Here is a 19,752-nt window from a genome sequence, read left to right as displayed (position 1 = left end):
GTCTCTCATCGCCGTGCAGTGTATTAGCTAGAATTTCGTCTCTAAGTAAGAGGAACGCGTCTTGACAGGATAAACCCGTGCGAGATCTTGTTATGGAGTCCGGGAACCAGCTCCGCTCTTCCAGGTGTCGCTGCAGTCTGCTGTAGATCACCCTCTCATAGAGCTTACCCAGGCAGGACGTGAGCGATGCCGGCCGAAGTGTATCGATCGAGGGATTCTTTTTTGGTTTTGGGATCATGATTATTTTAGCCATTTCCATTCCTGGTGCAAGTCTCCCTTGACATAGTACTCGATATTGAAAATTTGTGTTATTTTCGCTAGGGCCGCCAAATTCATGTTTCGAATCATTGAATTTGTGATCGAGTCTGGTCCCGGTGCGGAGTCCTTAACAGCGACTTGTGCCGCCTCGTATACATCCGCTTACGTTATGTCTTAGTCTGATATAGGGTTGGCTTCTCTCGCGTATGATGTCGTCGTGTAGTGCGATGCCGTCGCGGGTGAGTATCCCATGTATTTGTTCCGAAGGGCGTCGAGTAGTTCTTGGTCCGTACCCTCGACGTTGTACACCATAATTTGGAGCTTCTTGTACTCAGTACTTCTTCTTCTCAGTACGTGTGCTAATCGGGTCTAGCATGCTCCGCAGTATTCGCTACGTACTGGTCGTTTTCCAGAGTCCCTGACAGCGTTCCGCAGAACATCGCCCACTCGCTGTTAGCTAGCTCGTTGGCATGGCCTTGGGCTTGCTCTGCCAAGACAGCGACGCGTTGTCTCAGGTGTTCGTTCAGACGCTGTCTTTTCCGTCTCTTGACCAGTTTCCGCCTCTCTTCCCATTAACTGACCAGCTGAGAGTCTATGACCGGTGCCTCCGCTGTGCGTTCAATGGCTTCGGTGGTGTCCCCGTGCACTTCTTGAAGAAATTGAGTCCATTCCCGCATGTCGGTGGGGCTGTATCCGACTCCTACAGCTCCCTTTGGAGTTGTCTAAAACGAGGCCAGTCGGTTGGTGTAGTGGTTCCTATTGCTCGCCTTATGTTGGGCGCCGAAAGCGCTATTCTGATGACGCCGTAATCGCTGCCCTCGTTTTCTTCCAGGGAAACCCATTGTGCGTCTCTGACGTTAATTTTAAATGGGCGGTCGGGCGCCTTGTCTTTGCTGATACTGCTACCCGTGTGCGTCTGTTTGCCGATTTGATGGATTGCCCGTAAGTCCAAGGCGATGGCGGTGCGCTCAAGTAGGAACCCTTTGGGCGAGGTAATCGCTTATCCCCACATAATGTGTGTGTGTGGGGGGGGGGGGGGGGTTAATGTCGCCCACTATCATCGCCTTATCCCTGGTGCCCGTTGATTATTTTGTTGCCGAGAGAATTTTGGGTAGGTCGCCCCTTTGATTTTAGGGGGAGTGTACACGTTTGTGATTATTGTCTGTGTCTCACTTCGCTTCTTTGGCATCACATTATCATCTTTGGCATCACATAACTATGGAATTAGTATATCCCTCAAGTTGTGGAAGCGTTAATAATTCTGCGTTTATCGACTTGCTCACCAGCGTGGCGACCTGAGAATGTTGGAGAACGCCCAAGGTGTGATATCCCTGCATTTTTACCGGCTTGACCCCGACATCCTGTAGACATATCACGTACGCCCGGAGGCGATTGCAGAGTTTTTGACAAACTGTCGGAGAGCTGCCGCTTTCCAGGTAAAGGAGCGGCATGTTACATTGCCAGATCTCCAGTCGTTCCGAATTTGATATTCGCTGTGGTTTCTCAGTGTGATTAGCCATGTTGCCCACTCTTATTTTATGCCCGTGACGCTTCCGTGTCAGAACCGTCGGATTCTGCAACGCGGTGGCTTATTTTAGCTTTTCCCATACCCGCTTCTAATCAAATTTGCGCGTTTTCTGGTCGGAAGAGACGTCGTGACTGCCCTAAGTTGTTCCGCCACTATTGCCTTATGTTTCTTCGTGTCGTTTTTGCTTAGCTGTTGCGATTCCATAAGCTTTTGATTGACTGTCCTCATCAATTCATGCATAAATATTTTCATGTTTTTCCCTGGTCACTGTTTGGATTTGCGCTGTCGTCTGCACGTTCCTCGAGATTGGTGTTGTCGGAGGCGGCGCGGAGTCCGAGGTTATATTTGCCGCCGCCTTCGCTTTGGCTGTTTCTTTTCGTCTGACGCAGCGTGTGCAGCTGTTGCATTTTGTTATATAGATGCGCGTCTGACTGTCACAATTTTTTTTTCAGTGATTTTTGTTTCCGTTCTTTTTCTAAGAGCTGTTCTCTAGTCGCACGTCTCCCTTTTCCGTTTCCTTAACGGGTTTATCATTTTCACCGGTATTCTGTTTTGGAGCAGTGAGCGAAACGAGCCTCGCCCAGCTCACCTGCTGTTTTTTTTAGGCAGCGGCGACTTCGACCTCTGCGAAGCCCTGCAACTGGAGGAGTCCCTCGATGGGGTATTGCTCTTCGCTCTGCTTCCGTGTGGCGATCTGGATCTCGATCGGCTTCGTCAGAGGTCCTCCTCCTCCGTCGGCTCGAACCAGCACCCCGGTGTCTTTTTAGTGTTCTTTCCCGGCCGCTCTCGCGACCGAGACTGGCCAATCGTGTTCCCGTGCTTGGCAGCGATCAGTTTGTTAGGGCGCCTACGCGATTCGGGCCCCGCGGCCCCACACAGGGCGCACTTCACATTCGTCTCCTTGTGGGGGTGGTAAGTAAGGTAAGACACCGATGAGAACTTTCATATATCACGCGCTGCAGAATTCTATAACGTTAGTATTTGCGCAGAGCTACTCAAGTGCCTCTCTGCAGGTGCTGCTTTTTAGTTTACCACCTTAAACGAGTTTTCTTTTTTTCTTGCATTAGTCGCATATCACGAGACAGTGGCGTCATTTGACTCTCATGAGAAGTTACAAAGCACACGAGTTGCAGGTGATGCGCAATTGCTTTTATTCTGTTTATTTTGTACAAACGCACGACAAACACGTAAAAAAAAAACGCAGTGGCTTGATCCAAACGCACAGCTTAAAACAGATGCACGGCGTCTTGAGTCGTGTGATAAAAATCGCATAAATCACCGATCAACAAAGTAGAACCATTGCACATACGTTAAAATGTACGTTTATCACGTACGCAAACAACACACATTTTTCTGCTACTGCTCTCAACAAATGAACATGGAAAGAGAACAAAATCACTGAATACCAGCTCATCACGTTTATGTGGCTTCATGGCCCTTACAAGAAGCACGCAATAATCTCCAGTCCAATGATCTAAGCAATAAGCACGCTCTTTAAAGAAATATGGTTTGTGGATCATTGCTGTGGCAGCGAGCACATTACTTACTGGCACCCCGTAAGTAACGATTGTTAGATGCCGTTAAGTACCGTAACCATGTTTCGAAACCATAAAAAAAGAAACTTGGTTTTAATTCGCACGCATCGTGTACTTTTTCTCAATACTAGGCAGAATTGGTAGAATGCTACAGTTAATATTAAAAAAGACGCTGAAGTATGTTGCCCGCATAGACCGGTAATACACCCCGTACAAAGACAAATTGGTTTGGCGTTACGTTTAAAGAAAAGTTTCTAGGGGCAATAGTTTTTTATCCACGTATACTATATTGTGACGTGACGTTCGTCGAAACATAAAGACAACGCATCAGACATAATTTACCACAGAAAAGACTAGCATGCTTTTTGTTGACGTGCAACCCAGAAGAGCACTGCTCCATAGCCTCGCTGCTTGGCATCTTAGACACGTGTAAATAGTTTCCTAGGTGTAATACCGGTCAGGTCTTAAATTTTGCTAGAAGTATCAGCAGGGCACACAATGAAATCCTGCAACACTGCTAATGCATCCGAGATGAAAACGTCAAATCACTTCAAATAGCTCAGGGTTGTTTGTCTTCGTACAGTACTGAATAAATATTGGTAATGGCATGCAGTAAACGCAGCAACGATACGTCGCGCTCCTTGTGGAAGTGGGTCATCTACGCATCTCTAAAATTGATAGGCATGGCTTCGTGTAAAATAAACCTCGCGCGCTCTTCTCGCTCATGAGGGGTTCAAAATTCTACGCTTAGTATAAGCTGAAACGCCCTTGCTAGAAACATATTTACAAAGTTGAACCCCATCAAGGTGCCAAGTGTATGAAATCGATTATCTTTGAAGCTCGCACGTGGCACGCCGATATGTACACACACACGCAAACACACACACACAAACGAACATTTGTATTCAAGCCTGAGTGGCCCGACCACAAGAGAATGAACAACTTCACCACCCGTACCTACGATAACTCGATTGAAACCGAGTTCCTGCAGTATTCCATGGTTATGCAGTCACGGAGCAACGCAGTTCAGCCAACACTGACATTGCTGCCCTTGCTCTTTTCTTTTTTTTACTTCTAGACGGCGAAACAAAGTGAAAGACTCGCTGATATTTGAAGATACCGGCATCTTTAACAGTGATTGTGTAATTACGTTGGAAGAAACCGGACCTGTCGATTGTCAAGACTTGACCTCAGAGCATGGCAAGAGAGGACAGCCACTCACTAGAAAGTATGCGCACTACGCAAACAATGTCACCAGTAGCGTGCAGCTCAGTGTTGACATCTTATTTTGTTCTCTCATCTTCAGACTTTACCGCCAAGTTCGTGCTGGATGCGCATGAACTGTGCATGTAGATTTAAAAAAAAACGAGTGTACTGCGGTGGTGGAAGACGGTGGGCGCTTCTAGTTGCATTTATCTAAGTCACTTATTAAAGGAACATTGCTCCTCGGGCAACATATACAGAGTTGATTGCAGTAAAATAAGGCCACCAGGCCCAACTGAGACCCGTACACCTTCCAACCTGTATTTTTCCCCTATGCACCATGCACTGTGTACGCATAAAAAAATTTAAACACTGCCGCTGTTCTTTGGTTCACACACCCCCCTCTGTTAATTTCAGGAACATTTGAGCACCGCGGTGGACAGCCGCCCGTTCCCACAAGTACTGCACGCAGCTGAGAATCCTCGAACTGTTAACTCAACCATACAGATATAGAGCCGAAACGCGCACCGTAAACAAGAGTGACGTAGGGAAAGCGAATAAACAGATTTAACTTCACTTGAATGAGTACCGGCCAAGTAAAAGCAGCGCTCGCATTTGCCATCTTTACTTTCTTCTTGATGTTGGCTCTGTCTGTCTTTCTTTCTTTCTTTTTCGCTATCTGATGATGCGCAAAATAGTACAAGTTATCAATGTCATGAGTCAATCACACCCAAGGTTCCTGTGGCAACGCGACCCCACTTTGTGTGCGGAAACTTTTGTGTCATTCTGACAGCGCCGGAAGGCTCTCAGCTTCTAGCGCTTTCGAGAGTGTGCACTGAATTCGAAGGAGTGAATTCTAGCGTTCGTGAGGCGAGTATATAAAAAGCCACGGACTCATCTGGCCTACGCTTTCAACTCTAAAACTGGTAAGTGTCCTGCGTTGTAAGAGAGAAGCTATACAAAAGAAAAGGTACAGCGTTGCCGCACAGGCAATACACAAACACACACACAGACACACACGCTGAACCAGGGATCAGCAGTCTCTCTGCAACGTATGCGGCTTGCTATCACAGACTCCACAAATTTGAGTTGACGCGTTCCGCACAGTGTCACGTCTTCTGACGCAGGGAGGTAACTTAGCGAGTGTCCGTCACCCGGGCGAGTACCGGTAGCTACCAGTTAAGAAACAGCCTTTTTTTTTTTTGCGTAGCCGAGACGTACTAAAGCACACGTCCATCGGAATAACAGAAGCGTTCACGAACAGCACGGCTGGTTACGTCTCGTGACGCAATGATCAAGCTCGTCGTGTTGGAAACGTCATGGTGTCGCGCAACATCTCGAAACAGAAGATACTTAAATAGCTTCGTAACGATTAGGTCACTACCGACACGTTTGCAAAATCCGGCAGGCCGAATAGTCATTTCCAGTGCAATCAGGGTTACACGCGTGTGGTTAAATCCAGCCACACAAGATGTCGCCACCAGCACTGCTGTTCCCGGAGAGGAGTTCCGGTATTTCGCAGGTGGGGCTATAGTACGTCTCCTCTACGCTGAAACACTAATGATCCGACAACGCCCGACGGTGCGTGGAACAAATGTCTCGCCATCGAGGCGATCGTCAGGCGAGGCGCTGTCCCAAATTGCTGTGGCGCTGCTGTCCCGACGCGCACCCCAGCGACCATCGTCACTTCCAGTGTCTTAACGATGGCGTCCCGAAACACAAGTCCCACGTCGAGTAGACTGAGAGCGGCGTCGCACGGTAAATTCCTCGCTCGGTAACTGGCCACTGAAGTGTTGCTGCTCAGGCGTAGAAGCCCCAGACGAACGCACACACGGCGATGATTACGACGGCGTTGACCGTGCAGGCGGCGCCCCACACGCGGTGCTCGTCCAGGGCCTTGACCGCATCCTGTGCCTCCTGCTCTGGACTCACGGGCGGCGGCTGGTTGGCCGCCATCGCCTGTTCTTCCTCGTGCGTGGATGTGACGCCGCAGATGCAGAACAGCGCCTTCTTGAACCCACGCAGTTCTGCGAGTGCGAAAGAGCCAAGAACGAAACGCTTAACGGTTAACAGACTTCCGCGCTATAGTTGGTCTGGTCGCTAGTTTGACCTGTGTGAAAATGCAAAAACAAGCGATTGATTGATTGATTGATTGATTGATTGATTGATTGATTGATTGATTGATTGATTGATTGATTGATTGATTGATTGATTGATTGATTGATTGATTCTGCGACACCACAGCGCTCACGAGACCCGGACGCAGGAGAACAGACAGAGGCAGATACAATTTGATGAAAGGAGATAAATTATGGCAGGCGCAAAATCGTGGAAGCGAACTTGTTGCGTCAGCTGTCATCTGTGTCGCTTAAAAGCGAATTCGCTTATCTGGACTCATCGTTGAAAATAAACAAAAGCGCGCCGTTCCTGCCTGTCTTGCGATGCCCGCGTCGCTTAAGCAATGTGGTTCCCACAGTGCCTTAGCAGTGAACTTTACGCAAGTGTACAAGTGTAACAAGCGGGGAGATTTGGCCACGTTGGTAAGAATTATTAAATAACGCTCGAGCTCAGGATAGAGGACCTGGGGGAAGCCACCGACTATAGACTTACGCAAGCACTCAGCCGCGCCCTCCATTGAGATTGAACCTTCGTTAAACCTTGACAAATCTGCGCAACTTCCTAGAAGCCACTCATCTAGTGCAGCGTCAGCCGTGCCTGCGCGTAACCCACATTGGTATTCGAAAATCATTTCGGGGTCAGTCACGTGGCTCGCCAGTTCCGTACAGGAACCGAACCCGGAACCTGCCACTGAGCTACTGCAGCGGATCGTCGACTATAATATCGCGCACATACGTGTGCTATATGCGGAACCGCTCTACTGCGCAACTTAAATACAACCTAGTAATGTACAGCTTTCCCGATAAATCTAGTTAACATTTAAGACACCCATCGGTGTCTGTACAAAGTCTACTTGGTTCCTGCAAAGTTTGATTGCAATACATCTTTTAGTTTTTCATGTAGCTAATCGCTTGACTATTCGCGCACACTGGCGCGAAGAGACGAACTCGCAGAGGATAAGACAGGTGTGAATTGGAAAATCTCCCAAAAAGAGACGTTAAAGAAATATGAAATGCAAAGCTCGAAAGGACTAAAATGTCGGTGTCGGCATGATGGAGCTTTAACTGACCATTTGCCTATCTGCTACGTGCAAAACTTCGCTATATCTACGAACGTCTATCGAGAAATACGGTACCTTTCCGTGGGGCTTGCATCACTTCGTGCGGCGACGTGTGGCCACGAATAGTCATGGGCACATCGTTGGACGCCAGATTGTCCGCGCTCTTGTTGTAGGCCAAGTTGTCAGCACCTCCCGTGACTGCGCTGACCGTGGGCGGCACCTTCTTCTGTGGCCTGTCCAGTTCTTCCCTCACCTCGGTGCTGAACCTCGTCGAGTAGGTCAACCGATAGAGCTGCACGGACGACAGAATACGAGCAACTTACAACAGGAAAGAGATCAAAGTTGTGCTTTATGATGTTTAAGTGCCAGCGCATTCCCTTGCCATCTGTCAATATGGTGCACCTCCAAAGCCAGCCCATCATCACTGCAATAAAATACATCCTAAATGCGATGCCAAATGCGACAGCATTTTTTAGTAACCCCACCGACACAGCTAGGCACTATAGGGTAGACGCTCGCTACCCTGGGGGAAGGAAAAATATAGGAGGGACCATTACGTCACGCAGCGGGCCTTGGCAAGCGAACGCTCAGTGAAGCTACAATGGTGGCCCAACACGTGAGTTCTTGCGTCGAGATCGCGGAGCAAGAATCGAGGTTTTCCGAGACATTTGGTTCCCAGTAGCTATGCCAGTAGTTTTTATTCCGTGCGCGCTTGTTCAGCTACCCTGCCGTGGCTCTGCCCGCAGAACGGGAACACTAAAACCAACCGCGAAATTTGACGTGCGATCGCGTGTTGGACCGCCAGGTTTGGCTTCGATCACGTTGCGGTATGCTCCCTCCTTTCTATTTTTTCCTTCTTCCATTCTCGCTGCGCTGACGGGGCCCGTCACAATAGCGAAGTAGCTGAAGTGACGGGGCCCATTTTATTCAATCGCACGTTATGTGCACAGAGGTGCTCAAGTCAGTGGTTGGCCCGTGTCACTGGTAACACAGTAACAACATAACAACGTACCATTATTGATAATTCTGCGGCCCCTAAAACGGCATCTACCTGCTAGATGAATAGTGGTATCCGGAGAATGCCGCGGCATTACTTTATTGTTTGCTTCGTTTGTTGTGTTTCTTGTGAACGTTGCCATTTTGTTTCTTGCTGACGTTGCCGCTTTGTTTCTTGCTAACCTTGCCCTTTTGTCTTGCAAACGTTGCTAACAACGGGAGCGTTGTCCGCAATGGTTACACGTTCAGCTTGCATGCAATATAAATCTAAAATAGGTGGCGCAAACAGCGCGTGAAAGCAGTCGGAAGTATGCAGTCAATGGCGATTGAGCGAATGCGCCGTCGTTGGAATGTGCAATAATCCTTGATGAAGACGTGCTATCCGGTAGCGCTCAGTACCGGTGACGCGTGTGTTGTCCGGTCAGTAGTGTGGCCAAAGGAGGTGTCAGCGTGATCAGCCGATAGCAGTTGTCAATCAATTTATTTTCCCAACATCACAGCAATGCTGCTTAGGTCTACAAACAAACTCGCCGGCTTCCCCCATACGTAAGCTTGGTTGCGGTAAGCGCACGGAATCCGGTTTGTGTTTAAAACTTCAAATAAACTTTCGTTGCGAGTGCAACGGTGCGCCGTCCTCTTCATTTCGTCTCCTCGTCTTCTGCGCCATGCTCAAATCGAAATGTGGACTCGTAAGTACCGTTTCTGTGCTGCAAGCCATGCATAGCAGGCAACACAACAAGGGCAGGAAAGACTTCTCGTACTGCTCGCATTCGCGTTCGAAAATAGTGCGTCGCATACGAAACAAACATATATGCGTAGTTGTCATGTATATCGACGTAACGTTGAGTTTGGCGCCATTTTTCTCTCCAATTATGACATGTTTGTTACATAGAAGGCGTCGCACATTTAAACTTCTCTGGCACGGAACAAGCGGAAGTGACGTTTCTGGGACCAGCGGGCACAGCACACTACCGCTTGCGCTAGCGGCCAGAAAAGCAAGTGTGCCGGTTGCTAAAAGCACGGCGGTGCACAAATGTTACACAACTTTTACGTAATCCTTGCGTCCACAAGCTGCGTAGTTGTAATATATGAAGTGTTTATTCCGTAAGAATAAGTCGAAGATACAATTTTAAAGAAAACTGCGCTGCGAGACGCGCGGAGTGAGACTTCTGTGACCGGACTACTTGCGTGGATTCCACAGTGTTGCCTGCCTTCCTTGTAGGGAGCACGCCCGAAAAGCAAAGGAAGACAGGGGATAAGTACACAAATTTGGACACGCACTTTACAGCACGCGATTGCGAACAACGACTTTGGGAGACAAAGATCTCTAGTCAGGAGCAAGAGCTGTATACGTATCCACTGGCCTTGGAGCCTTTTCTTTTTCTTTTTAAACAAGAAGAATGCCTCAACCCGCATCATAGAATATTTCATAAGCCTGCATTCGATCATCCACGTTCCAATTTAGGAAAGCCGCTCCTTGACCTGCGTGAACGACTTTTATGCCATGATTGCGTCTCAGTGATGCGATAATTTAGTACATGTACCTTTGGGTGACCTGGGAATAAACTTAATAGCAACGCCCGCCCTTGTCTTCCTTGTTTTGTTTTGTTTTTGTGTGCGTATGAGTGAGTGCGTGTGTGTACGTGGGTGTACGTGTGTGTGTCCACCACTTTGCTCTAAGCTACCATGGTCAGAACGCACGAGACAAACTGTAACGTTTAATGTACTCACATGTCTTTCGTCGATGGGCGGCGTGAGCAGGCTGATGACGGCCGTGGAGACAAGCGAAATGAGGAACAGTATCGATCCGAAGTGCAAGTAGTGCACTTGCGAGATGATGGAGGGCCTGGGGTCAACTTCCCCGCTCCCGCAGGTGGGTACCGAGTACGAGAACTCCCAGGCGAAGCGAGCAATGCCGACAGCCAAGCCGATCATCAGTCCCCAGAAGGCGCCCTGCGACAGACGAATTCGAGGCTCCCGTGAGTTTCAACCCCAGTGGCCTGACGACCACGGTGACGTGACAACCGTCACCATGTGACGACCGGCGTAAAGGAATTAAAATATAGGCGAACATAGTAAACCCGGTTTCTAACATTTAAGAGCAATGTTTAGCTCCGAGCCAATTGCGATTTCCTTATTCAAATTGGTGAACTTGAACCATACATCCTACGCAGGGACAGAAGAGACGGGATGACAGACGAGCGCTTCTCGTCTGTCGTCTGTCCTTGTGTATATTTGCGCTGCAATTCAGCAATATGGTGTACCAACCCACATAACATGGAAACGTTCTTTTTTTATAATATGTTTCTCAGCAATAAAGGCCTAACGCACCAAGGAGTGCTTTGAGATCCACGACGTAATAACGCTGGCGTAAATAACACCGTTAATAGCGCCGTTAGGAAAAAGAGAACGTTTGGCCTTCACTTTCTTCGCTAACAATTAACACCCGTTTCCACGAAACACGCGCAAGTATAGTTTCTCACGCCTATGGCCAAACTCACTTAGCGAAGCTGTTTATCGACTCCTTATTTATTAATATTTTTCGTATATTTTATTTGTTCATTCGTTCATTAAGAGAGCCTAACTAAAGGCTCCGGTTGGAGCAAAGGGGTAACGGATAGCAAAATGTACTCGCGTCAGCCGGAGATCGAATCCAGAAAAATAAAAAGCAAGCAAGAAACAAAGCGTGTACACATCGATTTATGGAACGTGTTATGGGCAATGCTATATAGGCGTAGTGAGGTTGCCGAGGCTCGTGCAGAATATAACATGTCTAGCCACGTGAGCAATCACGTCAGGGAAAGAAAATGATTGCATTCGAAGGGAAGAGTATACAGAGGCACGCAGAGGATGGACTCACGGGTTCGTTGACTCGCTTCCAGGAGATGGCCATGACGTAGACGGCGCACACGGGCGGGGCCAGGTAGCTGGTGACGCTCTGGATGTAGTGGAAGAGCTGGCTGCTGGGGAAGTGCTCGATGATGGGGATCCAGACGATGCTCAGCCCCACGAGCACGACGACGAAGGAGCGGCCCACGATGAGGAGCTCCACGTCGGAGGCGTGCTTGCGGAACTTCTTCCAGATGTCGATGGTGAAGATGGTCGACGAGCTGTTGAATATGGACGTCAGCGACGACATGAGGGCGGCCAGCATCACGGACAGCATCATGCCGCGAGCACCTGCGAATGCCGAGGACCAGGAGCGAGGGGGAATTTGAAACACGCCGTTCTCAGAGTGCTTTTTTTTTATTTTTTTATTTTTTCTTTGTGGCTTGATTTTCTTGAAAGAGCAGCAAGTACACGTAAGCGCTGTTTGCACCGATGGCTTGAGAAGCTAGTGGCTGGTCCTACGCGAGACATTCTTTTGCGGGCTTAGCTAAAGCACGAAAACGTCGGGAGAAAAGTTACGTCATTGCCTAATAATAATATAACCGCCTAAAGTAGCAGGCAAGAATTATACCTACAGCAAGGAGCGCATTACAGGATTTAAGAAAACAACTTCAATCGAGAAAACTGCGCTACCGTTTGAGAACCTAAATGAACGGCTTAATTAAGAACACGATCATATTTCCGTTCCTTCTCGATTCACGTGCTCCTACTCGACGTTCACTTACCGACGGGCATGAGCTTGACGACGAGCAGCGGGTAGGCGATGTTGGTGCAGCCATTTTCGCTGCCACAGACTTCGCGGCAACGATCAGGGTTCGAGCAGCCGACGAGGTCTGTTCGCGACGAGAAAACAAAAAGAAGCGCGAAGCGGCGATCTTCAGTTTCTCGTTACGTGCGATTTACGACAACATTACCGTGTCGTCATCGAGTTTATCAGTTCGTCCTGCAATAAGACTGCAGCTTTCTCTCGCACGTTTTACGACGCGACCGTGCAAAGAGCTCTTGAAACGTCAATGTTCACGGAGAACAGCGAAACCAACGGAACTGTCGTATTGCTACGTTCAAGATATTATTTTTTTGTCGCACAGATCTTAAATAAAATGCCGTTCTTTACAACAGGGACCCACTTCCCTGCTTTAGTTGCACGTTAAAAAAAATCTACTGGGCGAAATTAATATGGAGCACCCAACTGTAGCCTTTCTGGCAGCAAGTTTGTTGTCTCGGGACATTAAAGGCACACTACAAGATTAAAATAATTTGAGCTTTGTTAGTAAATTAACCTGCCCACAATATTAAAAAGCCACTCGTACAGCTAGAAGACTCCTTGGCAAAGCCAGAAGAGACACAAGAGCAAAATACCGGGGATGACACCGCCTTGAAATTCCCGCACCAGGGAGCCATCACATCATGAAGTTTGGTGGTGTCTCTTCGGGTGTAGTTAGGCGTTTAGCGGTAAAAATAAATTACCTTGTCTTCTAATAAAGCGAGAGACTGAACTTCGAATGTTTTATGAACTTTTACTTGAACAATAACGGCCGAAGTGCGGAAAAAATACTTTGCCATCAATGACGTCACACTGACGTACTGGTCATAGAGTTTCGATGCGAAATTTTAAAAAAAAGTGAAACTGACTCCCTTTCTCTTTTGATAATCAACCGGTTACCGTGAAATCAGCGAAGGTAGAGTACCTTGGGGATACTTCATCAATCTAAACTGTTTCAGTGTTTCTAATTAATGCCCACAGATGGTTTATGATAAATATTCAAAGGTTTGCTCTTGGTATTTTACCGATTTCAGCCCAAAAACAAGGACGACTCACTGAGTTGAACAAAACTGATGTTTCATTCCAGTGCACATCCCCCTCCCCCTTCAACCAATACCACTGCTAGCCCGCGTAGAATCTGCATTTTACCTAAATCTCTAATTTACGAAATTTTCGGTTTAACGAAGTGTTTTAGTTGCTCAAACACATGTTGATGTAGCTCATTGCGTTGAAAACGTTGAAGCAACGAAGCGAACTCAACGTCTCGGCCGGTTTGACGTTTTTCTTTTTTTTTCTTTAAGGGAGGGGGGGGGGCGTATGGGTAAAATATGGTTGCACCTGCTTTCCGTCCAGATTACGGACTACACTGACCTGTTCAGAAATTTCGACACTCCGGTGAAGACCCACTAGACCATTCAACGGGCGCCGGCAACGTGTGTACACAGGCAAACATATCATGTTCATTTCAATCGAATAAAGATGTGAAACATTCGCACAAATGGCTCCAGTGCGTTATATTTAACGATGTTCTCGGTTTAACGAAATAATTTCCGGGTCCCGTCTGCTTCGTTAAATTGAGGCTCAACTTCACATTGAAGAAAGTATAATGGCTACTAACCTGGGTACAGGACACGGGCGGCCATGCCGGGCAGGACAAGGAGGTACAGGGGGAGAAGTTTGAGGTAGCCAGCAAGGATGCAACCAGCCTTGGCGTGAACCATGTTCTTCGCAGAAAGGGCCCTCTGGACGATAACCTGCAAAGAGCGAGGTGTCACACGTTAGAAATTGCAGGCGGATGGGTTTCCGTGTCGACAATTCACGCGATATGCCAGCAGCGCCTCCAGAAATTGCTTCAGTGATTTTTGACCAAAGTGGGCAGCTTTTCAACAAATTTCTACCTTGAAAATAATCCGCTCTCATTTGAAAACCTTGCATTTGTCTACAGTTCACTTGCCTCTAATCCCTGCAGTGGCCTCACTGTTAGCAGTATTGTAGATAAATGAAGTAATTAAGTCACGTCAACATTGTAGTTAAAGGTAAGCTCAAATTTATACAAATCTACGTGTTAAACACCTAAATCGGCGAACTGAAATCACAGAGTGCTAATTAAACCTGTAAATTCTTAGCGCATTTCAGTTGTCGTCGAAGAATGAAAGTATAGTGGTGTGCATCATTGCGACTGATGTCTTTTTCTCCTGAGCGTTCCAATAAGTGATCTACTGATGATGTAAAAGAGAACGAAAAGATGCCTTTAAGGACGCATTCCGCGGTGTGTTGAATGGTCAAGAAGAAACCACTGTCACAAATACTAACGTGCTTAATAAATATAATCGTCAAAGGTCGCCTAATGCAGTTTCATCGTGACGCGAAGACTACAAAAGAAAAGAAAGCACACTTTCTCGTGACGTTTGTAGTAGTCACTCAAGTCGGTGAACTCCACAAGGTATCAGCACATTGCACATTTTGCTTAGCAAAATTCCTTTTTTCGCAAGCTTTAACCTGGCAAAGAATAGAGTCTTTCTTTCTTGTCTGTGTCACGCTGAATATATATATTCGAAGGTTGTGGGTTCGGTTCCCACCTGCGGCAAGTTGTTTTTTCATCCACTTTAATTTCCATTAATTTATCGTTTCTTTATGTCATTTATTAAGCACAAGTAAGTTCCCCTATGTTGTCCTTGGTGTCAGTGTTTGTTGGCTTCTTATGATATGACTATATATATATATATATATATATATATATATATATATATATATATATATATATATATATATATGCGAGAAGGACATCGTACAAAACGCTTCAGCAGATGGCTAGTGCGTCTATTTATAGTGTTCCGCAATTTACATGCGTCACAAACAACTCAGCTGCTTTTAGATTGCCTCGAAAACACACGAAAAGTGCACATCGCCCGTGAAAAACGACGCGCAAAGCGCTCTCGTCCCCCCATCTTGCGACACAAACCAAGAGAGCGCAAGCCTTGGGAACTTTTGTTCTTTCTACCTTCCTTATCACAACGTGCTTCTGTCGACCGCTGCGAGATGGCGCAACAGCACTGGTTTATTCGACTGCCAGGCTTCTGTGGAAATAAACGCTGTTTGTGGTTTTTAGTTTTAGCTTTTCTTTCTTCCTCCCTTTCTTCCTTTCTCGAGAATCGCGCCGCGAGTGTTGTTTTCTCTCCAACGAGCAGATCCGCGAATAATTTTCATGCTAGCCAAGCTCTTGCCATAATATAGTTAATAGATTGACTATACAGAGGAAAATTTTGTCGGGAAACCTATCTTGGACCAAAGAAACAGAAAACAGAACTTCGACAGCGACCGTTGTGCATCCTGCAATGTGAACAGCGATGTTGTTTTCACAACGAGTAAAAGTAGTGTTACGTAACCCCACGATTACTCAAAGCAAACTACGAAAATAAACACGTGGCAGTGGCGAAAATTCCTTATATCTGCATCGCAGACGACACACGGAGGAGCAAAGAAACAGAATGCACTAGCGGCTTGATGTCGTCTGTTTCCTTTTTAACCTCTGTGTCGTGAATTTTGTAGAAATTTACTAGTGAATTTCCAACAAGACCACCTAAACGTCAAAGAATGACGTAAAAACCATCGAATATAATTGTCAAAGTAAGCGAGTAGCCTTCTGACAATGCGCCCGTGAAAGACCGTGAGTCGATGAAATTTATTGAATGCACCAGTAACACCGAATATGCTGTGCCTGGGCGTTGTATTTTGGACATCGTGAAACTCCGCAATCTTGTCAAATTCTGCAATGGCGTCATTTTTATGCCACTCAGACTGAGAGGTCGTAGCAGCCCCCGTGGCCAATCAGAGCTGCACAAGATATTGAAGTCCACAACATGGCGGACATTTACAACGTCCAGGGATAGCACCCCAGAAGGCGCTAACGCCGTTTACCAAGTGTCTCAAAAAACATATTACGTTTATTAAAAGACAACCATTTCCGCAGCTGTCAATTGTGGTTGAAGTTATTCGTTACGGCAGTGCCCCCAGGATATTACTCCGTGTAGCCTCCGCAGGTTTCCTAGTTTCCTATCCAAGTCATAATGTTCTTTCACTCGTATTATTTCGCAGGAAGTGTACATTTGCTGAATGCAGTACTGCTTCGTCGGGCATAACCCTTTTATTGTCATGACTATCGTACCTATAAAAGAAATACTTACCGTCAACCGCTACAAATATATATATATATATATATATATATATATATATATATATATATATATATATATATATATATATATACATATATATATACATATATATATATTAGTCATATCATAAGAAGCCAACAAACACTGACAAACCAAGGACAACATAGGGGAATTACTTGTGCTTAATAAATGAAATAAAGAAACGATAAATTCATGGAAATGAAAGCGGATGAAAAGACAACTTGCCGCAGGTGGGGAACGATCTCGAAACGTTCGCATTTCGCGTGCGATGCTCGCGGCGCCGTTTCCCCATCCACTTTCTTGGGTATTTATGTTACCTATAGCAGAACCCTGGGAGCGTTAGCCAGCGCCCCAATCCGCAGACCTTGGCGACGGATGTAGAACATCCTTTGTGTATATATATATATATATATATATATATATATATATATATATATATATATATATATATATATATATATATATATATATATATATATATATATAATGAAATGAAAAGTCAACCTGCTGCTGCTAGTAATCACCGGCTATCCTTCACTTTCTCTTTTACTTTACGAGGGAGTTTAACGCAAAGATAAACCTTTGCAATCGCTTTTTTGCAATTACGGTAAAAACAATTAGGCACACATACTTTGTGAGCATTTTATCACACCTTTTTGCAGTGTGTGAAATTATCCTATTATGTTCTACTTGAAATTTATCTGTATCAACTTCTCGGTTCCTGCTTTGTTTCCGTGCTATAACTAGTCATTCCCTTACTGCACCTTCATTTTTCTCGCTTGCTTGTATTCGGTTTAGTTTTCCTTGTGTTCGTATGTTTGTGCATCCATTGCCTCCTACATGTATGGTACTGACATGCACCATTATCGACAGGAGGTCCCCAAGACAGTAATATGCACTTTGGGACCTCCTAACGTATTCGAGGTTGCAACACAGCCTTTTTATGTCTACTGCAGCGCCAACGCCCCTCACAGCGATCTCCGGTTGCTGCTGCCGTGCGTCAGCTGACAGGGTCTTATGTCTGCAAATTTACTAATTTCATACCACCACCTCATTCCCAGCAGTCCTGGATATCGCTACCATTCCCTTGTACGCGCTGCGTAACTCTAATAGACCACCGGTTAATAGACCACCTACGCAACATGTCCTGCCGTCTACATAACGTCACCTGGAATATACAGCGGCCTCTGTTTCCTATCTAATCCGCCACCACTGTCTTGCCGTCTCTTAACGTCACGCCCATCATCCCTTTTGTTCCATCTCCCGTTACGTGGTCCTCAACTTCTCAAGCTACTTCGTTAACCTCCAAGTTCCTGCCCCGCATGCTGGCAGCGATTGAGTGAAACGACTGTACATTCCCTTCTACCAGTGCTAACATATGAAATGCACATGTTAATCAATCTTTAAACTTGAACTCTAACTTCTGCACAACTTTGTTTTTAACCATCATCGAATGTGATTCGAGAGCTCGTCTCCGGTCGCTCACCTGGTCCGAGCACCAGTACCAGATGCCCGAGATGGTCAGACCGAACACCATTCCCGTCCACGGCAGCTGCGGATCAGAGGCTGTGCGCAGCAGGTGGTTGTAGTTGTCGGGCACCTTCGAGCAGGACGTGTTATCCGCGTCGAACTGCACGAAGCTGTTGTTGGTCGGCTCGGCGAAGGCGAAGTCTCGCATCAGCTTCTCGTACCCGCCCACCTTGATGAAACCTGCGCCGCGCAGACATTGGAGATCGTGTTACCGTTTCTAAAAGAATATTTGATTCTAGTATTCTAATTCAATATTCGCATGCGAATCCTGTGGCGACCTTCCACTTGCCCAAAAAATCCATTATTCTGTTCTTTCTGTCATCTTCTTTTTCATTTATTCAATTATTTAGCATACACTGATTGACTGATCATTTCATCCATTACAGCCTCAAAGCAAGAACATAACGAAGGAGAGCGGTCAGTAAGAAATAAAGAGAAATAATGTCACGTAGTCGGTCGTGGAATTAATAATATAACTTGGGAAACTGACGATCGATCAATACATTAAACACATAGTAGAAATACAGGAGTTAAGGCCCAGAAGACAAACAGAAATACGAAATCATAGAAGAACGGACATACATACAGCATACGCGGATCACAAAGAAGCATATAAGTACGGATATCGAACGTATAAACAGAAACAAAATCAGTCAGTTAAAGCATACTTGAACATTTGTTCATGAACGCCAAGTTCGCAATAAGCCACTATTGAAACTTCTGCATGGCGAAGACCTCAGTGCCTTTATTAAAATGTAAAATTATGCCGCCGGACAAGCTGCACAAAGACAAAAGAAAATTAAACAAAACATTTTTGGTCAGTGTACGAACTTGGTTCCACTCTTCGAAAGTGCGTGGTAGAAAGGAACAGCAGAAAGTAGTTGTGCGGAGCCTGTACATGCCCAACATGCAGCAAACACAGCATCACAGACATCCCGGTTTGCCTCTTCTCGCATTTCTTGGGTGGTGCTCTGACTCGCTCCCGATCCTGTATATTCTGAAATCGGTCACTAATTTCACGACCGCGACGGCCCGTCTCGTTCGGGAGCCTTTTCATCTCAGCCGTGAGACGTCAAGCTCCAATACGATATCTAAGCGCTGGCGCAAGTCGCATGCCTCCAAGATTCCCGGCACCATCTTGTAGCCTCACAAAGTTAATATGGAGCAACCCGCGCTGGACTTTAGAGTTACTAAGATTGCTAATGGGAACCCTGGTGCTGCGATCGCTCTTGCACATTAGGAATGATGGTCTCGCTACGTTTGGCTAAATTAGGTTAGGGTTAGCCCACCCCTCATGCAGTAACCCTTCAATGGGCCCCCCCTTTCGAGAATTTCAAAAAATAAAATAAATACATAAATATGTATTTGTCTCATCTTCGTGCTTGGGACATCAGACGATTTTCTTGCGTTACTTAATACGCTTCATCTGAATCTATTTGGCCTCAATTTCAAACAAATTCTTTTTTTGTTTGTGCGCAATGATGATGATGATGAAAAACTTTTTTTATCCCTCTTTAAAAGGAAGGGGGCAATGGAATAGAGGGTGGGGGGAGGAACTACTTGAAGTAGGCCTCCTTTATCCTATCAGCCCACTCCAGGATGGCCTCCTGAAGATCGGGCCTGGAGCTGCGCAAGGCAGCCTCCCACTGCTCCTCACTAGATATTAATTGCTTGAG

At 46.3% G+C, this 19,752-nt stretch overlaps 1 protein-coding gene across 1 annotated transcript in view; it reads right to left on the bottom strand.

Annotated features, from left to right (window-relative positions):
• Positions 1-2,920: 2,920 nt before the first annotated feature.
• Positions 2,921-19,752, bottom strand: part of LOC142575517 (sodium/mannose cotransporter SLC5A10-like) — a 55,843-nt gene continuing 39,011 nt past the window's right edge. The window contains exons 8-14 of the mRNA XM_075684931.1: positions 18,033-18,256; positions 13,969-14,104; positions 12,313-12,420; positions 11,559-11,878; positions 10,430-10,651; positions 7,778-7,994; positions 2,921-6,551 (exon numbers count right to left, since the gene is read on the bottom strand). Coding sequence (XP_075541046.1) covers positions 6,325-6,551; positions 7,778-7,994; positions 10,430-10,651; positions 11,559-11,878; positions 12,313-12,420; positions 13,969-14,104; positions 18,033-18,256 — 1,454 coding nt within the window. The 3' untranslated portion in view covers positions 2,921-6,324. The remainder of the gene's footprint in view (positions 6,552-7,777; positions 7,995-10,429; positions 10,652-11,558; positions 11,879-12,312; positions 12,421-13,968; positions 14,105-18,032; positions 18,257-19,752) is intronic.

Source organism: Dermacentor variabilis, chromosome 3 (genome assembly GCF_050947875.1).
Source record: "Dermacentor variabilis isolate Ectoservices chromosome 3, ASM5094787v1, whole genome shotgun sequence".
NCBI classification, from domain to species: Eukaryota; Metazoa; Arthropoda; class Arachnida; order Ixodida; family Ixodidae; genus Dermacentor; species Dermacentor variabilis.
This window is presented reverse-complemented; position numbering and strand designations above follow the sequence as displayed.